At 35.6% G+C, this 24,053-nt stretch overlaps 1 protein-coding gene across 1 annotated transcript; it reads left to right on the plus strand.

The window, feature by feature from the left end:
- The first annotated feature begins 351 nt into the window (after positions 1 to 351).
- Rad51ap1 (RAD51 associated protein 1) lies at positions 352 to 22,152 on the plus strand. The gene is made up of 9 exons (XM_076852559.1): positions 352 to 427; positions 6,836 to 6,885; positions 8,531 to 8,669; positions 10,830 to 10,939; positions 12,201 to 12,284; positions 12,773 to 12,922; positions 14,029 to 14,193; positions 18,981 to 19,130; positions 21,646 to 22,152. The coding sequence occupies exons 1-9, from the start codon at positions 411 to 413 to the stop codon at positions 21,789 to 21,791; spliced, it is 1,011 nt and encodes a 336-aa protein (XP_076708674.1). The 5' UTR covers positions 352 to 410; the 3' UTR covers positions 21,792 to 22,152.
- Positions 22,153 to 24,053: the final 1,901 nt, after the last annotated feature.

The following is a 24,053-nucleotide window of genomic DNA, read 5'->3' on the forward strand; positions in this document are numbered from 1 at the left end:
TCACCCACCTTTTCCTGTTTTCTGTCACTTCATAGAAAACTATTTGATTAAGATAACACCTTCTCAAGTATATATTAATCTCATAATTTAAAAAGCGCAACATGGTGTGTTTCTAAGCAGTTATTAAGTATTTCAGAGACGAAGCTATAACCTCTGTCGTGACGAAAGCGCAGCGAAAGAGCACAAACTGAGTTCTGGCCGACCGGATGCGGAAAGGCGTACCTTGAGACCCGCGTCAGCAAGCCAGCTCTTGAAGCGCAGGCTCCGCCGCAGGCTGGCTGCTCATGATTGGAGGACCCGGAGGCAGCGGAGGCGGAGAGCGCGATGTCCGGTTTTTGGGCGGGAATTGAAACCGCCACTGCTACCAGCTGAAACTTGAGCGCTGCAATTTTCCAGCCTTGACCGCGAACATGGTGCGGCCTGTTAGGTAAGTAGTTCGTTGGATTCGGCAGTAGTAGGGATAAAGAGCAGGAGAACACCGTAGGCAACTTGTATGCAGGATTGAGGGAAAAGAGCGTTTAAGACAGACAACTGTGGGAGGGGTGGGATGAACAGTTACCGGGAAACATTCCAGTCAGCAATGAGAGACACCCGTCGCTAAGAGGTGTCCCAGGTTCTTAGCTCTCACCCACTCCTTACTTTGCTTCTCAGCTGTTGCCGTTTCTTTTACCTCGACTCCATTCAAGTAAGATCTTGTTGTATGTTGCATTTAAACGACGTTTTGCACTTCAGCGAGCACGTACTTATTTGTCGTTTTCGTTTGTTCACCGCTAATCCTTTGGTATAGAAAAAGAAGGCATTCCTGTTTATGGATTTAAAGCTTCTAGACATAAAAGCCGATTTTCTTGAGTCACTCAGCTAGAAAATCGCAGGACAATACTCACCCTAGATCCTTTACTTTCCATTAATACCACCAGAAATTATTCCTCAACTTAATCACAGTTGAATATCATCGTAAGCCTAGGATAAGTCATTCATATAGTACAGTCATCGAATATATTTATTTCTGTACTATATTAAGTACTGGAGGTTACATTCTAGTATAAGGTGAGTATAGGGTCCCCAAAATAAACATGACAATGTCATACAGTAGAAAGGAAACCCTTAACTGTAAGGAAGGAAGGATGGACTTTTCTGATGTATGTCCGGAGATATGAATTATGAGAAGTTAGCCAGGCAAAAATATGGGGCAATCCAGGTAGCCGGAATAAGAGTCAAGGCCATCAGCTTGACCGTATTAAGGGATAGATTGAAGCTGTAGCATTAGCAAGCAGTGGGGAGAATTGTTGGGGATTAGGTCAGACAAGTAGGGCCAAAGAGGGGCTGGGGATGTGGCTCAAGCGGTGGCGCGCTCGCCTGGCATGCGTGCGGCCCAGGTTCGATCCTCAGCACCACATACAAACAAAGATGTTGTGTCTGCCGAAAACTGAAAAATAAATATTAAAAAAAAATTCTCTCTCTCTTTCTCTCTCTCTCTCTCTCTCTTTAAAAAAAAAAGTAGGGCCAAAGAAGGTAGGGCCTTTTAGGCCATCTAAAGGAATTTGGATTTTATTCTAAGTACAATGGGAAACCAATGGTAGAGTTTAAATATGGGAGAGAAATCTAATTTTGCTTTTATAAAGGTCACAAGTGGAGATTGAATGGGGGATGGTGCTATAATGGAAACAGGAAAATCACTCTATTATATCATTGGGTAGTGGTTTGGAGTAGGATGTTATTAGGGGACATGGAATAGATCAGATGAATTTGGGATAGATATAGATATATTAGAACTATAGAAGTGGATGTGGAAATAAGAGAAAAAGGGAATCAAGAATGACTAATATTTTTGATCTGAACTACTAAATGGACAATCTTGCATTAACTGAGATGAGGAAATCATCAGGAAGGCAGGGAAGAAGCGTCACAAGAAAGCAAGGGAGCTAAAATGCCAAACTCCCTTATGTTCTGACTAAAGAAAATTTAAAGTCAGACACCAAAAGTCATGCAAGAGCAATTTACTATAAGTGAAAGTAAAGTCAAAGCAAAGTGAGACTAAAGCAGTGAACACGACACACACATACAAACACACACACAGAGGATATGATGGCATCTCCAAATTTGTCGTTTGATGTTTACCAGGAGAACTGGGGACCTACACTCTTTGCCAAACAGGTGTTCAACTCCTCCTTCACTTTGGGCAAGGGAGTATTTGATTTTAGTCTGTCCTCTTTGTAACTGTCATGGTGTCCATCCTATTTAGGGGCTTCATTTACAAGTCAATCCCATGTTCATGTGGGCCCTGGGTTCATAGCTGGTAAGCAGTTAACCTTAGTGCCCTGTGCTGCTAAAGGAATCCTCCTTCCCAGACAGATGGAGACACCTATACCCATAATTTCTAGCTTTACATCAACCTTTGTGGATCCTGTCAAAAGTTAGTCCCATTGATCCTTTTCTTTTGAGGTGTTTTCCAAATAGCTCCCTTGCTTCTGTTTATTTTCTATAGATTAACTGCCACCACTTGATTTTTCATCTGCTCTGGTGATAGTTTAAAGAAAACCCTAAAGTAATTTAAAGAACACTTGTGATCTTACCTTGCTTTTCACCACTCATTGCTAGCTACTTGCAAACATTGGGAAAGGAACTGGGGAGTCAAGATTTCTGTTTTCAACATGTTAAATTTGAAATGGATTTTAAACATCCAAGTAGTGAAGATGTAATCAGTTTGTTAGGAATAGCTCTAAGGATAGACTGCAAACCTCTGTAGGGTCTCTAAAACCTTCTCAGGAGGTCCATGAGGTCAGTACTGTTTTGATAATAATATTTACTATTATTATTTACTTTTTTCACTCCTTTGTCATTTGTACTACAGTGATGATTTGGCACAAATCAATGCAGTGGCACCAGACTTTTAGAAGTCATTGCATTCTTAACTGCTGTGTACTCAGTGAAAAACAAAATCCAAGTTTCACTTAAAAATGTGCTTGAAATAAGACATATTATATTTATTATAGCTCAACCCTTGGGTGTACTTCTCTTTTTAATAGTCTTTTGGTTTTATTTTACTATTTTTCAACCTCAGAATTTCTTTTTTATTGGTTGTTCAAAATATTACAAAGCTCTTGACATATCATATTTCATATATTAGATTCAAGTGGATTATGAACTCCCATTTTTACCCCAAATACAGATTGCAGAATCACATCGGCTACAGATCCACATTTTTACATAATGCCCTATTAGTAACTGTTGTATTCTGCTACCTTTCCTATCCTCTACTATCCTCCCTCCCCTCCCCTCCCCTCCCCTCCCTTCTTCTCTCTCTACCCCATCTACTGTAATTCATTTCCCTCCTTGTTTATTTTCCCCTTCCCCTCACAACTTCTTATATGTAATTTTGTATAACATTGAGGGTCTCCCTCCATTTCCATGCAATTTCCCTTTTCTCTCCCTTTCCCTCCCACCTCATGTCTCTGTTTAATGTTAATCTTTTCTTCCTGCTCTTTCTCCCTGCTCTGTTCTTAGTTGCTCTCATTATATCAAAGAAGACATTTGGTATTTGTTTTTTAGGGATTGGCTAGCTTCACTAAGCATAATCTGCTCTAGTGCCATCCATTTCCCTGCAAATTCCATGATTTTGTCATTTTTTAGTGCTGTGTAATACTCCATGGTGTATAAATGCCACTTTTTTTTTTTTTTTATCCATTCATCTATTGAAGGGCATCTGGGTTGGTTCCACAGTCTAGCAATTGTGAATTGTGCTGCTATGAACATCGATGTGGCAGTATCTCTGTAGTACGCTCTTTTAAGGTCTTCAGGGAATAGTCCGAGAAGGGCAATAGCTGGGTCAAATGGTGGTTCCATTCCCAGCTTTCCCAGGAATCTCCATACTGCTTTCCAAAGTGGCCGCACCAGTTTGCAGTCCCACCAGCAATGTACAAGAGTACCCTTTTCCCCACATCCTCGCCAGCACTTGTTGTTGTTTGACTTCAGAAAGGCTGCCAATCTTACTGGAGTGGGATGGTATCTTAGGGTGGTTTTGATTTGCATTTCTCTGACTGCTAGAGATGGTGAGCATTTTTTCATTGAACTTGTTGATTGATTGTATGTCCTCCTCTGAGAAGTGTCTGTTCAGGTCCTTGGCCCATTTGTTGATTGGGTTATTTGTTATCTTATTGTCTAATTTTTTGAGTTCTTTGTATATTCTGAATATTAGGGTTCTATCTGAAGTGTGAAGAGTAAATATTTGTTCCCATGATGTAGGCTCCCTATTTACCTCTCTTATTGTTTCTCTTGCTGAGAAAAAACTTTTCAGTTTAAGTAAGTCCCATTTGTTGATTCTTGTTATTAACTCTTGTGCTATGGGTGTCCTATTAAGGAATTTGGAGCCTGACCCCACAGTATGTAGATCGTAGCCAACTTTTTCTTCTATCAGACGCAGTGTCTCTGATTTGATATCTAGCTCCTTGATCCACTTTGAGTTAACTTTTGTGCATGGCGAAAGGAGGGGATTCAGTTTCATTTTGTTGCATATGGATTTCCAGTTTTCCCAACACCATTTGTTGAAGATGCTATCCTTCCTCCATTGCATGCTTTTAGCTCCTTTATCAAATATAAGATAGTTGTAGCTTTGTGGATTAGTCTCTGTGTCCTCTATTCTGTACCATTGGTCCACCCGCCTGTTTTGGTACCAGTACCATGCTGTTTTTGTTACTATTGCTCTGTAATATAGTTTGAAATGTGGTATCGCTATACCGCCTGATTCACACTTCCTGCTTAGAATTGCTTTTGCTATTCTGGGTCTTTTATTTTTCCATATGAATTTCATGATTGCTTTATCTATTTCTACAAGAAATGCCTTTGGGATTTTGATTGGCATTGCATTAAACCTATAGAGAACTTTTGGTAATATCGCCATTTTGATGATGTTAGTTCTGCCTATCCATGAACAGGGTATATTTTTCCATCTTCTAAGATCTTGCTTCTACTTCTCTTTTTAAGGTTCTGTAGTTTTCATTGTATAAATCTTTCACCTCTTTTGTTAGGTTGATTCCCAAGTATTTTATTTTTTTTTTTGAGGATATTGTGAATGGAGTGTTTTTCCTCATTTCCGTTTCAGAAGTTTTGTCGCTGATATACACAAATGCCTTTGATTTATGCGTGTTGATTTTATATCCTGCCACTTTGCTGAATTCATTTATTAGTTCTAGTAGTTTTTGTAGACCCTTTTGGGTCTTCTAGGTATAAAATCATGTCATCCGCAAACAGTGATAATTTAAGTTCTTCTTTTCCTATTTTTATGCCTTTAATTTCTTTCGTCTGTCTAATTGCTCTGGCCAGTGTTTTGAGAACTATATTGAATAGAAGTGGTGATAGAGGGCATCCCTGTCTTGTTCCAGATTTTAGAGGGAATGCCTTCAATTTTTCTCCATTCAGAATGATGCTAGCCTGAGGCTTAGCATAGATAGCTTTTACAATGTCGAGGAAAGTTCCTGTTATCCCTAGTTTTTCTAATGTTTTGAACATAAAGGGATGCTGTACTTTGTCGAATGCTTTTTCTGCGTCTATCGAGATGATCATATGGTTCTTATCTTTAAGCCTATTTATGTGGTGAATAACATTTATTGATTTCCGTATATTGAACCATCCTTGCATCCCAGGGATGAATCCTACTTGATCATGGTGCACAATTTTTTTGATGTGCCTTTGTATCCGATTCGCCAGAATTTTATTGAGGATTTTTGCATCTAGGTTCATCAGAGATATTGGTCTGTAGTTTTCTTTCTTTGAGGGGTCTTTGTCTGGTTTCGGAATCAGGGTGATGTTGGCCTCATAGAATGAATTTGGCAGAGCTCCGTCTTTTTCTATTTCCTGAAATAACTTGAAAAGTATTGGTATTAATTCTTCTTTAAAGGTTTTGTAAAACTCCGCTGTATACCCATCCGGTCCTGGGCTTTTCTTGGTTGGTAGTCTTTTGATTGCTTCTTCTATTTCATCCATTGAAATTGGTCTGTTTAAATTGTGTGTATCCTCCTGACCCTCAGAATTTCTAAAGAGCTTTCCATAATTTTATCAGCTCTCAAATTCTTTAACTCTGAAGGAGAGTAACATAAGTATTCTTCTTTTTAATATTGTATGTGAGGATATGGGAAGTATACATAAAGTACTTTACCTACTGAAGAATATTGGTTTTCTGAAGGAATAGCACTTGTGGGATTATAAGATGAACTAACCTTTTTTTATTCCTCTTTTTATTTTAAAGAAAACCAATTGGTTAACTAGATTTCCACACTTGGGCATTTGGCAGAAGACAAAGATTTGGAGACATTTCAGTTAGTACAAAGAGGAGGAAAGAAGGAAGTGACTTTTTTCCACTTTGAATATAATTTTCTTCTAATGCTTTCTGAAGTAGTTAAAGATTCATTTCAGATCACAGGAACAAAGTCACCATTTTTGTAAGAGTCCCTTGCATAAAAAATATTATGAGATATTTTATAAAGAATGACTTTTGGTGTTGTTTATAGTGTAATAAGGAAGATGTAATGCACATGAAAAACAATAAAACACCTACAAAAGGAATTTATAAATGCCCAGTAACAACTAAACAGTATATAAATTGTAACTGTTAATTACATAGATTGTCTTTATTTTGTGAGCTATGTAGATTAATTTCTATATCAGGTATAGTTTTAACTATATCAGCTAAGTCCCTACTTTAAAGTGCAAATCATGTTTTAGTTAAGAATTTAAAAAAATATAAACACAGTTTCCTTTATTCAAGACTATTAATAGCCTTTGTGAGTGAAGGTAAGAAATTAATATTTGTATTAATGAAAAATTTCTGTCTTGGCCATAGACATAAGAAACCAGTCAATTACTCACAGTTTGAGGACTCTGATAGTGATGGTAAGTAGAATTTCTTATTTTTGCTTAAAAGATTTGGACATTTATTTCATCAGTATTATATAATACATATAGCTCAAATATTAAATATTCCCCAATTGTCTTATGAGGTAGGTCTGAAAAAAATAAGGCCTTTAAGAAAGGTTAGGCTTGAACTCTGCTGTATTTATTATATGTTTACTTGTCCCTGCCTTAAGAGAACTTTGATTCAAAAGTTTGAGAAACATTAGAGTATAGTATACTTTGAAGTAGGCTTTGCCCCTCTTTTTCTTTTCATGGTGCTTGGTCTCAAACATAGGACCTCACAGATGCCAGGTAGGTGCTATACCACTGAGCTGTATCCCAAGTCTAGAAATAGATTTTATATTTCTTTCCCAAACCATCCAAGTTTTCTGTAAATATTTTAGTAATTCCAAGGTTTGATGGGAACTGTTTGGCTTTGGGCATAGCCTTCAGTGCTTACAACTTGAGAAAAAAATAGTATAGAATATAACTTTGAGATTTTTGTTACAGTCATTGGTCAGCAGATATTTATAAATTGCCAGTCGTGTTCTGCATACTGGGTGGGGTGGAGGTACCAAAAGTTGTAAATTACTGTATTCCTATGTAGGGAAGCATAAACAAGACAGCATATGTTAATAATTGCTAAAGTATGTGATTAAGACTGCATGGACCCTGAAGGTACACATACATGTGTTTAAAAGCCACAGTAGCAGTTTTATAAGTGTCAAGAGAAGAACAACAGTTCTGAGGTGTGACTGGACAGAAAAATCTGAGAAACAATATTGGATTGGAAAAGAACATTCCTTTTGTAGGAATTATGAAGTTACTTTGGTAGGCTCATAGGAAGCTTATTATGGTAATGGAAAGAAAACTAAACAAAACAAAAAACTGCTACTTCTAGAAAAATTCTCTTCCCTTGTGATACTTCTTACTTTCCTTAGCTTGGTTAATGTACTAGGAATAGGTAATGTGTCTTTGGAAAAATATTTGCCTACCTTGTGAAGTTTCATTAAAAATCATTAATAACCCCAAGCTACTTGGAAAACTGAGATGGGGGATCACAAGTTTGAGTCCAGCCTGGACAACTTAGTGAGTCCTTGTCTCAAAATTAAATAAAAAAGCCTGAGGATATAACTTAGCATTGTGGTAGACTTCTTTCCTATTATGTGCAACGACCTGGGTTTAATCCTTAGTATGACATAAAAATACATTTCCACTTTTCAATGTAATAAAAGTTTACAGTTTTTCTAATGGTCTTACAGGTTTTTAATTAATAATTTTTTCCTTGAAACCCTTTGCAATTTATTTATTTTTTAGTGAACTGGTTTTTTATAGATTAATATTTTAAAAAATAAAGGCCACCTAAACAATAGGAGTTGGGTGAGAATAAAGACAAACAATATCAATGAAGATTTTTTAAAAATTTTTATACCTTTATTTTATTCATTTATTTTTATGTGGTGTTGAGGATCGAACCCAAGGCCTTGCATGTGCTAGGTGAGTGTTCTACCACTGAGCTACAACCCTAGCCCCACCAATGAAGATTTTTAAACTATAGAAATTAAATAACTTGCTTACCTATAAAACTTGAATTCCAACTAAAAAATAATTTTATTTCTTTTCTTTTTCATTTACACATAAATAGATGATTTTGTTTCTGCAACTATACCTTTAAACAAGAAATCCAGAACAACATCAAATGAGTCAAAACAAGATAAACCAAAACCTATGAAGAATCCCCAGAAAGAAAACATTCAACTACAAGACAAGACCCCTAAAAAAAGGTGAGAGGTAAGACAGAAAATATATGACATTAGATGTGTTTATTTAAGAGACACAGTTTCAAATTCTCAGTTTAAATTAGAATTTGAGCAGAGTTATAGATCTTCTTTAGTGACTGTCAGAGGATAGGGACATTAAAGACTATTAAACTCTCTTCTTATTTTAAAAAGGAATTCATAAACATGTGTCCTGTTAAATATTGAGACAATAATAATTATGGACCTGTGCCTGCGTCTGGAGTCCTCAGATCTTACAAGACTACTTTTTAAAAAGTTACACTTTTACAAAAAGTTGAAAAATTTTTAAACCATGTATTTTTCTGCAGATAAATGATACTTTTCCTTTCCTGTGACTTGTCCAACAGTGAAGAGATCTTATAATTCCTAGACTAAATCTGGAATTCCATTAATTGGTATCAAGAGGGAAGGGAGAGTGCTGGAAAGAAGTTCTGAGAGACCCAAAACTTGTCATATGGGGAGGAGATGGGGCAAAGAGAACTATTAACTGGTACTGAGGATATTTTACTGCTAGAAGTTTCTCTATGAAAAGTTAGTTAGCATAGACAAATTCATCCCATGTCACGATCTACATTTTTCATTCATTATTCGTTTTTGAGTTTCTCGTATATTAAACATAGTGAAACAATAGCCCATAGATGGGAGAGAATATTTGCAAATGTATAACTTAGAGACACTTGCATCCAAAGTACATTAAGAACTCAAACTCAATAGTAAAAAAGCCAGTAACCCAATTAAAATGTGCAAAAATTTGAATAAGCATTTCTCTAAGGAAGATACACAAATAACCAATAAACACATAAAAAGATGCTTAACATCATTAACTGTCAGGGAAATACAAATGAAAACCATAGTATGATACTACTTCATACCCTCTAAATAACACTATTATTCGTAATAGCCAATAAATAGAAGCAATCCAAATGACTATCAATTACTTAGTGGAGAAATAGGACATATCTAGACAATGTGTTATTTGGCCATAAAAATAAATAAACTATTGATATATGCTGCAACATGAATGAACCTTGAAAACATTATGAATGAAAAAAAAAACAGACACAAAAGATCACATATTATATGATTCCATTTATATAAAATGCCTAGAATAAGTAAATACATGGAAATAAAGTAGATTTGAGGTTGCCAGCGACTAGGGGAGGGATAAGTGGATATGGGGTTTCTTTTTCAGGTTCTGAAACTATTCTAAAATTAGGTAGTGATGATGGTTTCACAACTTTGATTATACTAAAATTTGCTGAATTGGATACTTTAGGAGGGTGAATTTTATGGTATGTGAATTATGTCTCAATAATATTTATTGTAAAAATAATAATCCTTCAAGGTAAACTTTAGTACTTCTTTCTTTTTATAATCTTTCCTCATCTGTCTCTGATTTTTCTTCCTCTTGTGCTTCATAGCACTTTTGACCAACTTGAATAGGAGACTTACTGCTTTATATGAGATAATAAGTTGTATGTCTTCTGTCCCCACCTTTCTCATTACCATTACAGACTCTTGAGGGTACTTTTAGTATTCTCGGTAATGCAGTGTCTATTTAAGTCTAGATTGGGAGGAACATATGTAAAAACAATTTTTTTTTTAAATATAAGAACTGTAATGTCTATTAAAGGGGTGTGGATGAGGTCAAGGAAGCTATCTAAGTGGAAGTGACCTTGAAACTAAGTCTGTCTTAGGTTGCGCAGGTGCTTCCTGGATAGAGCTTATGTTAAAGAGAGACATTACAATTATAAGGAACAGTAAGTTCAAAGGCACACAATGTTCCTTCAAACCTGTTAGGATATATATATGTATGTATGTATGTATATATATATATATATATATATATGTATATATATATATATATATATATATATATGTATATATATATATATATATAGTTATACTTAGGTTATATATGTTATATTATGTAACAAACAGGTTTGAAGGAACTCTGTGTGTGTGTGTTTATGCATAAAACATTTTAGAAGTCTTATCTTCCAAGGTCAATTGATGATGGTTATTACTTAAAAACATTTTTGTTAGGTTAGGAGCTCTTAAATAGTAATGTAAGAAAATCTCAAACTTTGCTCTTTTGTTGAGATTGATACTTTTAGAAACTCTTTATTTGCTTGTCTATTTCAGGATGACCTTAGATGACAAGCTCTTCCAGAGAGGCTTAGAAGTGGCTCTAGCTTTGTCAGTGAAGGAACTTGCAACAGTCCCCAATGATGTACAGAAGTCTCAAAATAAAAGTAACTTTGTTTTTTGTATATTTATTATTAAAAGCTTATTGTTTTAATAATCATTACTTGGGGTGGGCCTTCATAGTTGAAAGAATAAAATTTGAATACTTTGAACTATAGATAGAACAAAATACAGAGGGTATAATTAGATTCATTTCTTGATTCAGCAGTGTCAATTTCATACAAATGTATACATCTCTGCCTAGAACCCAAGGTAAGATTGGAGACATACACTATGAACCTGGAAGGTCAATTACAACTTGATATACAATGAAAATTTAATTTCTTGATCAAACGACCTATATACTTCTAGTAGTCTACCCCTCTTTCTCCCAACCCAAATTAGTTAAACATGACCTAATCATGGTAATTTTTATTATTGCCAAAGGTTTAAAGGTACTAATTTGGTTTGCGGGTTCCATAGATTTAAGAGAATGACTTCTGAATCTCTCTGTGGGTTTTCTTCATTGATTTTTTTTTTTTCCTGGTAATATTGACATTCTAGAGAGATGGAAAAGATACTTGAATTCCTAAAATGCTTTTTGGGTTAAATTGTTTTGGATTAAATTCTTTTATTTAGGGGGATAAGTGAAGTGTTTTTTAAATCAGTATTGCCTCTTATTTAAACAAAGCAGTTTGATTAGGGAGATTTTTAGGAATTAGAAATCAAAAAACTTCAAAAGAGAATTGTTATGTATTATATCTAAAATGGAGAAAATGAAATTTATCTCTTAAAAGACATTATAGAATGCGGTAGGAGTTTCTTACAATTACCACTTCCATTGAATGATACAATTTTTAGCATTGGGATTTAAAAGTACCTGTTATGACTTAAAAGCCTCTTAAAATGTTTCATTTAAAGGTTATTGTAATGATTGGAGAGAATGAAAGTTAGTAAAAGCGTGTCTTTGCCTACACAGAAGTGATAGTTAATATTTATTGACTATTTCCTATGTGTTGTGCAACATAAATTTACATCTAATCTCCCATACTAATCCTATGATACACAATTTTTATCTTCCTGTTATCGATGAGGAAATTAAGTCTAAGGATAAGCCCATTAATGAGCCTGAATTTGAACCTAAGTCTTTTTGATTTCAGAGCCCAAACTCCTAACTATATGCTAGCCTCTCCAAGTAAAATCATTGTGCTAGTTTGGGTTTCAGATCATTTATCAGTATCTAGATGCTATTACATTTTAGCACTAATCTTCCTGTAGATATCAGTTTATTAAGATGCATCTGAATTTTTTCTTATTCCTAATATTTAGGCATTGAAAAACACGGCAACAGTGAAATAGAAATAATGAATAAATCTCATATATCTAATTGTAGTGTAACCAGTGATTATTTAGGTAAGTTTTTGATGGTACATTTTTTTCATCCGCAATGCTATTTTTCTAACGTTTATTTAAATTCCTGAAACTGTGACTAGAATCAGATCTTTAAATGGTCAAGACTCTCTTATCTCTTGATTTTTGTTTCTCTAAGTTTTAGTCTTGTCCTCTTAACTACTACATACCCACTTTCTTCTCTGTTGGAGTGTCATGACTACCCATAGCTTTTAGTCCTCAGCAGTTGACCACTGAAGATAGGGACTGTATCTTCTCAGTTCCATTTTGAAAATTCTTGGGGAAAGACTATTGAATTCATCTTTAAAACTGGAGTCTGTTGCCAGTGTACTGATGTGCTGTGAGTGACCCATCTTGGATGATGTAGTCTATTACTAGGAACAGGGGAGGGATGAACCTGAGCAAGTAAGACGGTTGTCAAGTCTACTTTGCTGTTCTTGAAATATTAGCTACAACAAAGTTTTCCATTGATGTTTATGCCTCTCCTGAAGATTTGGACAAGATCACAGAGGAAGATGATGCTCGTGATATTCAAGGGAAAAGAAAAGCAGCATCTAAAGCTGTGGCTCAGCAGAGGAAGATGCTTTTGGAAGGCAGTGATGGTGATAGTGCTGATGACACTGAGCCAGACATTGCAACTGGTAAGTTACACTTTGCTTCAAAATTAACTCTTCTGAAATTCAGTAAAAGTTCTTGGAGGCCATTAATGTGTGCAGAACACTGTGCTAAATATTTAGGGTATGCAAACTTGAGGAACAAATAGGACAGCTAAATGCAGTTGTGGCATTTTGGGGAAAAGCTTTGGATAAGAGATCATCTTTTAGCCATGCCTTGAAAAATGAGGATCTTTTAGACCAACTAAAGGGATAAAATTGTATTTCTGAATAATGAAAAAGCATGCAGAATGGAGTAGACAAGTGTACATACCAGAGTTTAGGCAGTGCTTTTTTTCTAGAACCACTACCGTACTTTCCATATTACATCACTGGCTTATATTATCTCATGCAGTACAGGAAAGAGCATGTGGGAAATGAGGGTTAATAAGATTGTTGTAGTATAGTCTCTTCTCTATTCCAGAATGTTGAAGCATATGTAATTAAGTGAAGGTATTTTGTTACTTTCATTAATGTCATGATTTTGAAAAACTAGCTTTTATACTCTACCCTTCTTTTTAAAAATTATTGAGAATTGGATGGAAGTGGTGGTGCGTGCTGAGGCAGGAAGATTGTAAGTTTGAGGCAGCCTCAGTAACTTAGCAAGAACCTCTCTCCAAATAAATAATAAAAAGGGTTGAGACTGTGGCTCATCCCCTAGTCCAATCCCTAGGATCAAACAAAAAGTTAGTGAGTTAAACTAGTAAAATCTGAAGTAAAAATTCCTGATGGAAAATTATAGTGATAATGGTAATAGATAACAGTTGTGTTTGATATATGTCAGAAGTTGTTGTCATAAAATTGGCACAATGTCCCCATTTTCAAGAAGAGGAATCTGTAGCGCTGTAAAGTTAGTAACCTGTCTGAGTCAGACGACATGTATAAGGGGTTGGGGGAAAAGGATTCCAAGCCGCCTGTTTCTCAGTTTCAACACTGCAGTGTTCTGCTGCTGGAAATAGTAGAGCACAGCGGTGCCCAGGAATCTGATGCAAAAGCTGCAAATAAAGTGGATTCACCAGAAGCTTCATTTTTTTTAGAACAAAGTATATATAATTTTCTGTTATATATTTTACATATATAATCTTCTGTTTTAGGTGATGATTCTGAGGAGGATTCTGATTTTGATGAGAGTGAAGATAATGATGAAGACTTTACTGTGAGAAAAAGTAAAGTTAAAGAAATTAAAAAGAAAGAAGTGAAGGTAAAATCCCCAGTAGAAAAGAAAGAGAAGAAATCTAAATCCAAATGTAATACTTTGGGTAAGCTTGGTCCCAAATACTTAATTTTATAAAGGAATGTATTGGGTTTGATTGCTGCAAATTTCTTGTCTTTGCCTTTGCTCACCTTAATATTTTATTTTTAGTTAAAATATAAAAGAAAGCAGCGTAAGAGGAGGTGGGAGAAAAGCAGATGATGATTCTGAGTCCCCCCTAACTGTGCTAGCACTAAATATGTATTTTCATGCTTTAGTACAGCCACCTGCTGTGAACTCCATCATCACCTGTATCTTATGATGAGAAGACTGAGGATCAGAGGTTAAATATTCTTTGAAAGTCTTTTTTTTTTAGAGAGAGAGAATTTTTTAATATTTATTTTTCAGTTTTCGGTGGACACAACATCTTTATTTTATTTTATATGGTGCTGAGGATCGAACCCAGTGCCTCGTGCATGCCAGGCGAGCGGGCTACCGCTTGAGCCACATCCCCAGCCCCTCTTTGAAAGTCTTACATCTAATAAGTGAGGGGCTGGAATTTGAATGTAGTTTGTCAGTTCAGAAGTTGAACTCATCTCCTAGATCACATTTTCTCTGGGCAATTAAGCGGGGCAGCTTGAATGGTTCTAATTTCTTGCTTTTGTGCTTGGCCTACTCTTCTATTTGAGAGATCTTTGTCCAGATGTTTAGGGCACTTTTGATTTTTGTTTTCCCAAAACAAATCCACTTAGAAACCATTTTTATAGTGAAACTTGGAATTTGTGATGACTTGAACATGGAATACCTGTTTCTTGTGTTAAAAAAGTTAGGATGTTTTTTAATTCATCATGTTATAATAATTATTGTAAAAGATAACATTCTTTAAGTAAATTTGTTTTATTATTGCTATCAACTTTTCTGCCTTAGTTTTTGTATGCATATCTATATTTATTATTTGAAACTACAGTTTCTACTGGTCAGACTTTAGGAGTTGCTCTCACATTAAATAGCATGGTGCTAAGTACTTACTAAGAATTAAATAAAAATTAAATACCAGTTGAGTCATATTCTTCCCTCTGTTCTATTTTGAATTAGTAACCTTTAGATTAGAATGTTTTTTAAATTGACAAATTCATCTGGTTTCCACATGTTAAAATTTAAATGTAGGAGCTTTTAGAGATAAAACTGTTAGTTTCCTAATACTGTTATAACAGATTACCCCAAACTTCCTTGCTTCAAACAACACAGTAATTATTTTACAGTTCAGAAGTCCAAAGTGTTCCTCAGAGGGCTAGAATCAAGCTGTCAGCAGGACTGTGTTCCTTTGTGGAACTCTAGGGGAGAATATACCTTTTGCCTTTTCCAGCTTCTGGAGGGTCTGTGATCCTTGGCTTGTAGCTCTGTTCCATCTGGACTTTCTCACATCATGTCAATCTAATGTTGACTCTCTTAAGGACCCTAGTGATTACACTGTCCAGATTCAAGATAATATCCTCCACGGGTCCTAACTTAATCACATGTGTACATAAGGTAGCATATTCACATGTTCTGGAACTTAGAATATAGTCATCTTTGAGGGGCCATTATTTTGTGTACTACTAGCTATAGTAAGAAAAAATGATTAGGTATTTGTGCTTTTTCACCAACCCACACTAAAAACTAAAATTTCAGTTTTCCTTGGGATTTACCATTTAAAGTCTTTTCTGTATATCTTGTAGCAAGTTACTTTGCAAGGGACATTAGTATATAATGTTGAAAATAAATTGTATTTGTTAAGTAAGAATGAGGAAAAGTGGATTATATTTCTAGTCCTATTAATGCATTGCTTAATTTTTGAGAAATTTTTATTGATTTTTTAAAAAAATGAATGACAGCGGAATGCATTACAATTCTTATGACATATATACAGCACAATTTTTCATATCTCTGGTTTTATATAAAGTATATTGACACCAATTTGTACTTTGGATAATGATGTCTATCACATTCCACCATCCTTGCTAATCCCCTGCCCCCTCCTTTTCCTTCCCACCCCTCTGCCCTATCTAGAATTCATATATTCCTCCCATGCTCCCCCTCCCTATCCCACTATGAGTCAGCCTCCTTAAAATCAGAGAAAACATTGGGCATTTGTTTTTTTGGGATTGGCTAACTTCACTTAGCATTATCTTCTCCAATGCCATCCATTTACTGCAAATGCCATGATTTTATTCTCTTTTGTTGCTGAGTAAAATTCCATTTTGTATATATGCCACATTATTTTTTATCCAATTATCTATTGAAGGGCATCTAGGTTGGTTCCACAGTTTAGCTATTGTGAATTGTGCTGCTATAAACATTGATGTGGCTATGTCCTATAGTATGCTGTTTTTAAGTCTTTTGCGTATAGACCGAGGAGAGGGATAGCTAGGTCAAATGGTGGTTCCATTCCCAGATTTCCATACTGCTTTCCATTAATGGCTGCGCCAATTTGCAGTCCCACCAGCAATGTATGAGTGTGCCTTTCTCCCCACATCCTCGCCAACACTTATTGTTGTTTGTCTTCATAATAGCTGCCATTCTGACTGGAGTGAGATGATATCTTAAGAGTATTTTGATTTGCATTTCTCTAATTGCTAGAGATGATGAACATTTTTTCATATATTTGAACATATTCATATATTCTCTTCTGAGAAGTGCCTGTTCAGGTCCTTGGCCCATTTGTAGATTGGGTTATTTGGTTTTTTTGGTGCTTAGCTTTTTGAGTTCTTTATATTTGCTAGAGATTAGTGCTTTATCTGATGTGTGAGGGGTAAAAATTTGCTCCCAGGATGTAGGCTCTCTGTTCACCTCAGATTGTTTCTTTTGCTGAGAAAAAACTTTTTAGTTTGATTCCATCCCATTTATTGATTCTTGGTTTTAATTCTTGTGCTATAGGAGTCTTATTAAGGAAGTTGGGACCTAATCCCACATGATGAAGATTAGGGCCTATTTTTTCTTCTATTAGACGCAGAGTCTCTGGTTTAATTCCTAGCTCCTTGATCCACTTTGAGTTGAGTTTTGTGCATGGTGAGAGTAGGGGTTTAATTTCATTTTGTTGCATATGGATTTCCAGCACCATTTGTTGAAGATGCTATCTTTTCTCCAATACATGTTTTTGGCACCTTTGTCTAACATAAGTTAGCCACTAGCTACATGTAGGGTTATATTATATTTAAGTTAATTAAAATTAAATAACATTTGAAAGCCAATTTCTCAGTTTTGCTAGCCACATTTCAAGTATTCAAAAATAGTATGTGGCTAGCAGTTATCATCTCTGATAACACAAAATATAGAAAATTTCTACCATAGAAACTTATGCTGGACAGTCAGGGGTTATGGATGTAACATTGGGAAGAATATGTAGTGAATGTGTTCATATTTGTATACATTTAGAAACCCCTTAGGTATCTTAAAGCAAGCATTGTCTCAAAGTGAGATTCTGTTCTACTTCTCTTTTTTTCCTCCTCCCTCACCTCCCACCCCAGCAAAAAGAACACAAACCTGCTCCCATTCTTACATTCATTCTCAAAGTAAACAATGGCCTCAAAGCCGTTCCCCATGAAAGGAATTTGCAAGTTATAGATTATTCTTCATCTCCATCACCACCTCCCCACATCTAATTACTAAAACATGTTTAATTGCTACTATCCCCTCCCTTCTCCACCTTAGCTCAGGCTCTCATCACTTCTGGATTACCATAATAGCTTGTTGAGTGGTCTATTTGCCTTACATTACCACCAGGAAGATGCTTTCAAAATGCAAGTTACTCCTCAGAAAATTTAATACATGATTGTGGACCAATCAGACTCCTTTATATGGCTTGTAAAGCTCTTCATAAGTGATTGTACCTTGATTGTGTCTCTCACCTTTCCTATTCTTAAGATTCCTGCTCCAGACATACTGAACCAGTACTGGTCCTGGAACTTGTTATACTTTACAGCTTTGCATTATGCTGTACTCCCTCTGCCTAGAAAATTTCCCTCAATTCATCTTTACCCTTTAGCCTTTAGTTCAGCCCAGCCTCATCCCCCTCCTGTGACTTCTAAACACATACCAGGTTGTAAGTTCCCTTCCTACTGGGCATTCTTCTAGAGAGTGACATGTTCCTTTGCACACTGCATTAGACACAGCTCTTTCCTGTCTTTCCTAGGCCAGTGACAGAACCACAAATTCCTTGGGAGTAGGATTCATGAGTTATATAAACTTTTTGTAATCCTAGAGCCTATTGACTCCCTGACACAAACTGATGAGACACTATTATATAATGGTTACAAGAATGAACTTCTGGTTCAAACCTGGTTTCTAATCCCAATTCAGCATGTAGTAGGTGTCAAACTACAAGCAAATTGCTTAACCTCTGTTTCCTTTTCTGTATTATAGTTGCTGTAAAAACTGAAGGGTAGTGTGTATGAGACCACATTGCCTGGCATAAAAATTTTCTTAGAAGATGCCAGTCCTAGCCAGGAGTGGTGGCTCACACCTGGCATCCCAGCAACTCGGGAAGCTGAAACAGGAAGATTGCAAATTTGAGTTCAGTCTCAGCAATTCATCGAGGCCCTAAGCAAGTTAACTAGACTATCTCAAAATAAAAAAGGCAAAGGCTGGGGATGTGGCTCAGTAGTAAAGTGCCTCTGAGTTTAATCCCCCGTACCAAAAAAAAAAAAAGAAGGCAATCTTGAAGCTTTCAGTAAAAATTTCTTGACTTGTTTTTCGAATTTGATATTGCCTTTTTAATTTTATATGGTTATGAAACTTATAATTTTTATGCATACATGCTAGACTTGAACTATCTTCCCATATGACAAGCTTCTTTGTGTGTATTTTTCAAATAAGTGACTTCAGTAGACTCTGCTGGAGCTGCTATCAAATCAGAATCTCAGACTTCACCCAAGGAGGCTTATCATTCTTTGGAGGTCACTAGGAAACCATTGCAAATACACAGTCCTTCAGCTGAAGTCAAGAGACCGAAGTGGGTCCCACCAGGTATGGTATATTTGCAATCAAGGGCAAGGGGTTTAGAAAATTGCCAGTGGTAGATTCTTTTCTCCCTAGTTCTAAATGTTATATGTGAGCTTTTTCCCATATTACTGTATAGTCTTCAAAACCATTGTTTTTAATTACTGCATTTTTATATCTATTAGGCATCCAGGTCATATATGATTTTTTTTTCATTGTTATAAATAAGTTTGCCATAAGCACAGACATTCTTATTGTAGAAATCTGGCACATCCCTGATTATTTTCTTAGGGTAAAAGTTCCACTAGTAGAATTATAGGGTCAGCAAGTGTAAACATTTGAGATTCCTGATATTTATATTTCTGATAACAAAAGTCTTTTGTGCTCAGTACCTGCTGACCTCTGCATTCTTATCAAAGCTTTGGGGTTTGTAAATGGGAATTCCAGCATTTAACAAATGCCTTAGTAAACTCAGCCTCTGGCTCTTACAAATTTGACTTCTCTTTGTTTTCTTTTGCTATCCAGCCAAATCTTACTGATCCTTTAAGAATTTCCTGGACCTAGCTGGGTGTGGTGGTGCACACCTGTGATCCCAGTGGCTCTTGAGGCTGAGGCAGGAGGATCACAAGTTCAAAGCCAGTCTCAGCAAAAGTGAGGTGCTAAGCAACTCAGTGAGATCTGGTCTCTAAGTAAAATACAAAACAGGGCTGGGGATGTGACTCAGTGGTTGAGTGCCCCTGAGTTCAGTCCCCAGTACAAAAAAAAAAAAAAGAATTCCCTGGACTGGACTTCAACTTCATCTAGGTGGAAAATATTGCTGTGGCCCAACCAGTCCTGTGTCCACTTTCATCCAATTACATGAACCTTCTACTTTAGTCAAATTGATCCATTTTCTATCCCTTAAACACATTGTATGTATTCTTCTACTGAGGTCTCTATCATATTCCTGTCCCCTCTCCCTTTTCGAGTCCTTCCAAACCTACTCAAGGTTCACATCTTTTGAATGATCTTTTTTGATTGGCCCATGCTGGTCTCTTTCTGAATGATGGCTAGGTATTAACATACAGAGTTAGGGCTCAACTATGAGGCTGCATGATTACTTGGTTTACCTGAGACTTCATTTTATTATCAGAATTATCAAGAACTAATATAATTTTTAAAGTTCTTTCTGGTTAAGATTTTCAATGAGGACTTCAAAGTTTTTAGAGAAGGAAAGGTGGGAAAGTTAGTTACTGAAATAATGATACCATATCATTCAAAAAGTAATACTAAATATATTTTTTTTTCTGTAAATAATTAGTGATTCCTCAATGGAAGAAATTTTTTTAATGGTATGACTATATAAATTAAAAAGTAGCATGATCAAAAAAATTAAAAGGAGATAGTGAAATGATGGGTAAAGAGTTAATATCATATAGCACACAGTGCTGACAGATTGAGTATGTGATAGGGCAGACAAATGATAATGGGTGAACAGGACCCCTTGGACTTGAGAGCTTCTGCCCCTCTTGAAGGAAGCAGAGCTACTCAGCTCCATCAGATTGTTTTTATGCAGGGAGATAGGTTGGTACATACAGATCTGATATTTTCAAGAGAAGCCAGAAATTCAGATTTTAATATGAAATCTCCTCATTTTTAAATATGACCTTTTAAAAAACCATTTAGACCAAAAAGCATTTTTTTTTTTTTTTTTTGTACTGAGATTGAACCCAGGGGTGCTCAACCACTGAGCCACATCCTCAGCTCTTTTTGTTTTATTTAGAGACAGGGTCTCACTGAGTTGCTAAGTACCTCACTAGATTGCTAAAGCTGGCTTTGAACTCTTCAATCCTCCTGGCTCAGTCTCCCTGAAATAGCGTATCTGAAAGCTAGATTTGGCCCTAGGTTGCCAATTTGTTGCCTGTCTTATTCAATTTGAGAAAACCATCTAGAACCCAAAGGAAAAATGAGACAGGTATATAAAAATCCCAGTTCTTCCAAGAAATACAACAATGAAAAAATGAAGAGTTTTACTCATTAGTAATTAAAGAAGATCTATTTACGATTTTAAAACTTGTTTAATACTTGAAAAATAGATTCTTTTCAAGTAGTACTTATAAAAATTGTAAACTTTAAAAATACATGAGTTTTTTTTCATTACTTTAGAAATTATAGTTGTTTCTATTTCTTTATGCCTTTACAACCGAATTATTTTTCATTTCAGTTTTGGTGGTTTCAGTTTTGGTTCATTACCTTGCCTTCTGAGGATAATTGAAAATGGGCAATACATTGAATTTCTCTTATCCGAGGTGCTTGGACCAGATTGTTTCAGATTTTGAAGTTTTTCAAAGTTTGGATTTTCACATTAGGGGTGCTCTCCCTATACTCTATTCTTTTTGTCATTTAGTACTTGCCATTATTTTGAATGTTTATTTTATTGCTTGATAGACCGTGGAAAGCAGAACAATGCTTAATTATTTTTTTATTTTGTTTTGTTTTAAGAATTAATCTTTGTTAAGAGATTTCTGACATGATTTGTGTTACATCTTGTGTTTTCTTTTAGCTGCATCCGGAAGTAGCAGCAACAGCAACAGTCCAATGACTGGAGTTTCCATTAGGTCCCCAAATCAGAGTCTCCGCCTTGGCTTATCCAGATTAGCAAGAGTTAAGCCTTTGCATCCGAATGCCACTAGTAGCCGAGTGTGGTAGCAAAGAAATGTTTGATAGAATACAGTTTAAAAGTGTGTTTATATTTGACTTGTGTTTAAGATTAAGGAGGGTATTGTAATATAGAAGAATCCTTTAACATGTCACATAAATGATCTTTATCTGTTTTGTGATTATGTGCTCTAAAGAGCTCTTCAAGACTTCAAAAAGAGGTTTGTTCATAAGAAATACCTTCTCATGTCATTCCTTCTGAAGAGCTGTTCTGTTTTCTTATGTATCGTAAGTCATTGTCTTTTTTAGTGGTTGTCAGTTTAATGTGGAGGAAGTGTATATCATGCGCTGTACTTTTCTAGTCACATGATGTTCCTTTGTGACACTTAAACTATTCAGAGTATATCTGACAAAGGGAAACATTCGCATTTCTTTCAAGAGATAGTTTGAAATCTTATAAGCTACTTACTTTATATTATCAGTTTTACTGCAAGGATGTTTGGTATTTTAACCAAATCTTATTAATAGTAAGAATAAAGAATCATTTTACATATTACAATGGATACTGTACTATGGCATATGACTCCTACTTGGAATTTGATGATTATTGTATAGCAAATATAATGACATTTTATGAACTCTTCATTGTCAAAACCTTAAATAAAAGTGAAAAAGTTTTGAAGTGCTCTTTTCTTGATACCATTGCATTTATCGGTCTCTAATTATCTACATTTCTTAATAAAATAAAATAAAAATAAGCTCTGTTGAAAACACAAAAAAGGGGAAGCTGTTTCTTAATCACTTTATATGAAGCTAGTACTTTAAGGAGTAGCTGTCAAGTTCTTAATCATCCCTATTTTGATATTAGAGCTTTTCAGGAACTTAGGTTTGAGTTTATTGTGAATAAAAATGGTGATGATGCGGGCTGGGGTTGCAGCTCAGTGGCAGAATGCTTTCCTAGCATATGTGAGGCACTGGGTTCAATTCTCAGCACCACATACAAATAAATAAATGAAATAAAGGTCCATAGACAACTAAAAATAATTTTTAAGAATAGTAATGATTATATTTTATGGTGAGAATTTCAACCTACTCCTGTTCACTGTTTAATAATAATTTTCAATCATGTTAAACATTAAAAAAGTGTGTAATACCTATCAGTTCACATGGAACTTTCTATATTAACATGAAAAGAAGTAATTTTGAATTTATGATTAAAGTGAGCATTCGCCCTGTTGTACATTTTTTCTTACCTAGTATATTTTTTTTTTACTATCTATACCACCTCACCTATCCTATCCCACTTTTTAAACATTATTTTCCAGTTAACATAATATTGAGTTATTCTATAGTGCATGCACTTCAACAGTAAACATTAAGGGCCTGCTCTGGTTTAGGTATTGATATCATTGATTACTCATCGCCCCTAGCTTGAGATCTACTTTGTTTTGTTATTCATATTAATAGTTTCTATTTGAAATTTACCCTAAAGTATGTGAAAACACTTGCCTGGCTGAAAACACTACTAACCTTTAGTTGCCAAATCCAATGTACATTTTTTCTCACCTTGTCTTATATACACTATTTAACACACCCCAATCAAAATATTTTATGCCATTAGTTCATGTGACACCTTTCTTTTGTCATTTTCTCCCCACCTCCCGCTTACTCTTCATTATTTTGTAGCTTTCTAATCCTTTGTGTCACCTATACCGTCTCTCACCACACTTCACCACACTATCATGTTCTGTGCAATTCCACTACACCCTCCCCGCTCTTCAAGTTTAGATGTTTTCAGACTCCAGTGATCACTACTTGTGACAGTGACTTCCAAATTACGATCATTATTCTACATCTTGATCTTGACACCAGACCTGCTGCTTGATGTTTGGAAACTGGCCGTGAGTCAATCTGGATCCATCCCTCAACAACTTCCTTTCTGTAGAATTTTCTGTTGATACATGACACCACTATCAAGGCTGTCTAAGGTGTAATCCTGGGATTCAGTCTTATATTTTGCATCTGGCTACCAAGCTTTATTTCATTTTCTAAATTTCTTGAAACTGCTTTTCCATTTGCTCTTACCCTGAAATAAAATCACTTATTAATTCTAAGCAGCATCCTTGCCTTGATTTTTTTTGGGGGGCTGGGGGTGGACACTGAGGATACATCCCCAGCCCCCACCCTACCCTTTTTATTTTAAAATTTAATACAGGGTCTAAGTTGCTTAGGGGGTCTGGCCATGTGGCTGAGGCTGAGGCCTCGAACTCTAGATCCCCCTGCTGTGGTCTCCAGAGTCGCTGGGATTACAGC

Source organism: Callospermophilus lateralis, chromosome 4 (genome assembly GCF_048772815.1).
Source record: "Callospermophilus lateralis isolate mCalLat2 chromosome 4, mCalLat2.hap1, whole genome shotgun sequence".
Lineage (NCBI taxonomy): Eukaryota > Metazoa > Chordata > Mammalia > Rodentia > Sciuridae > Callospermophilus > Callospermophilus lateralis.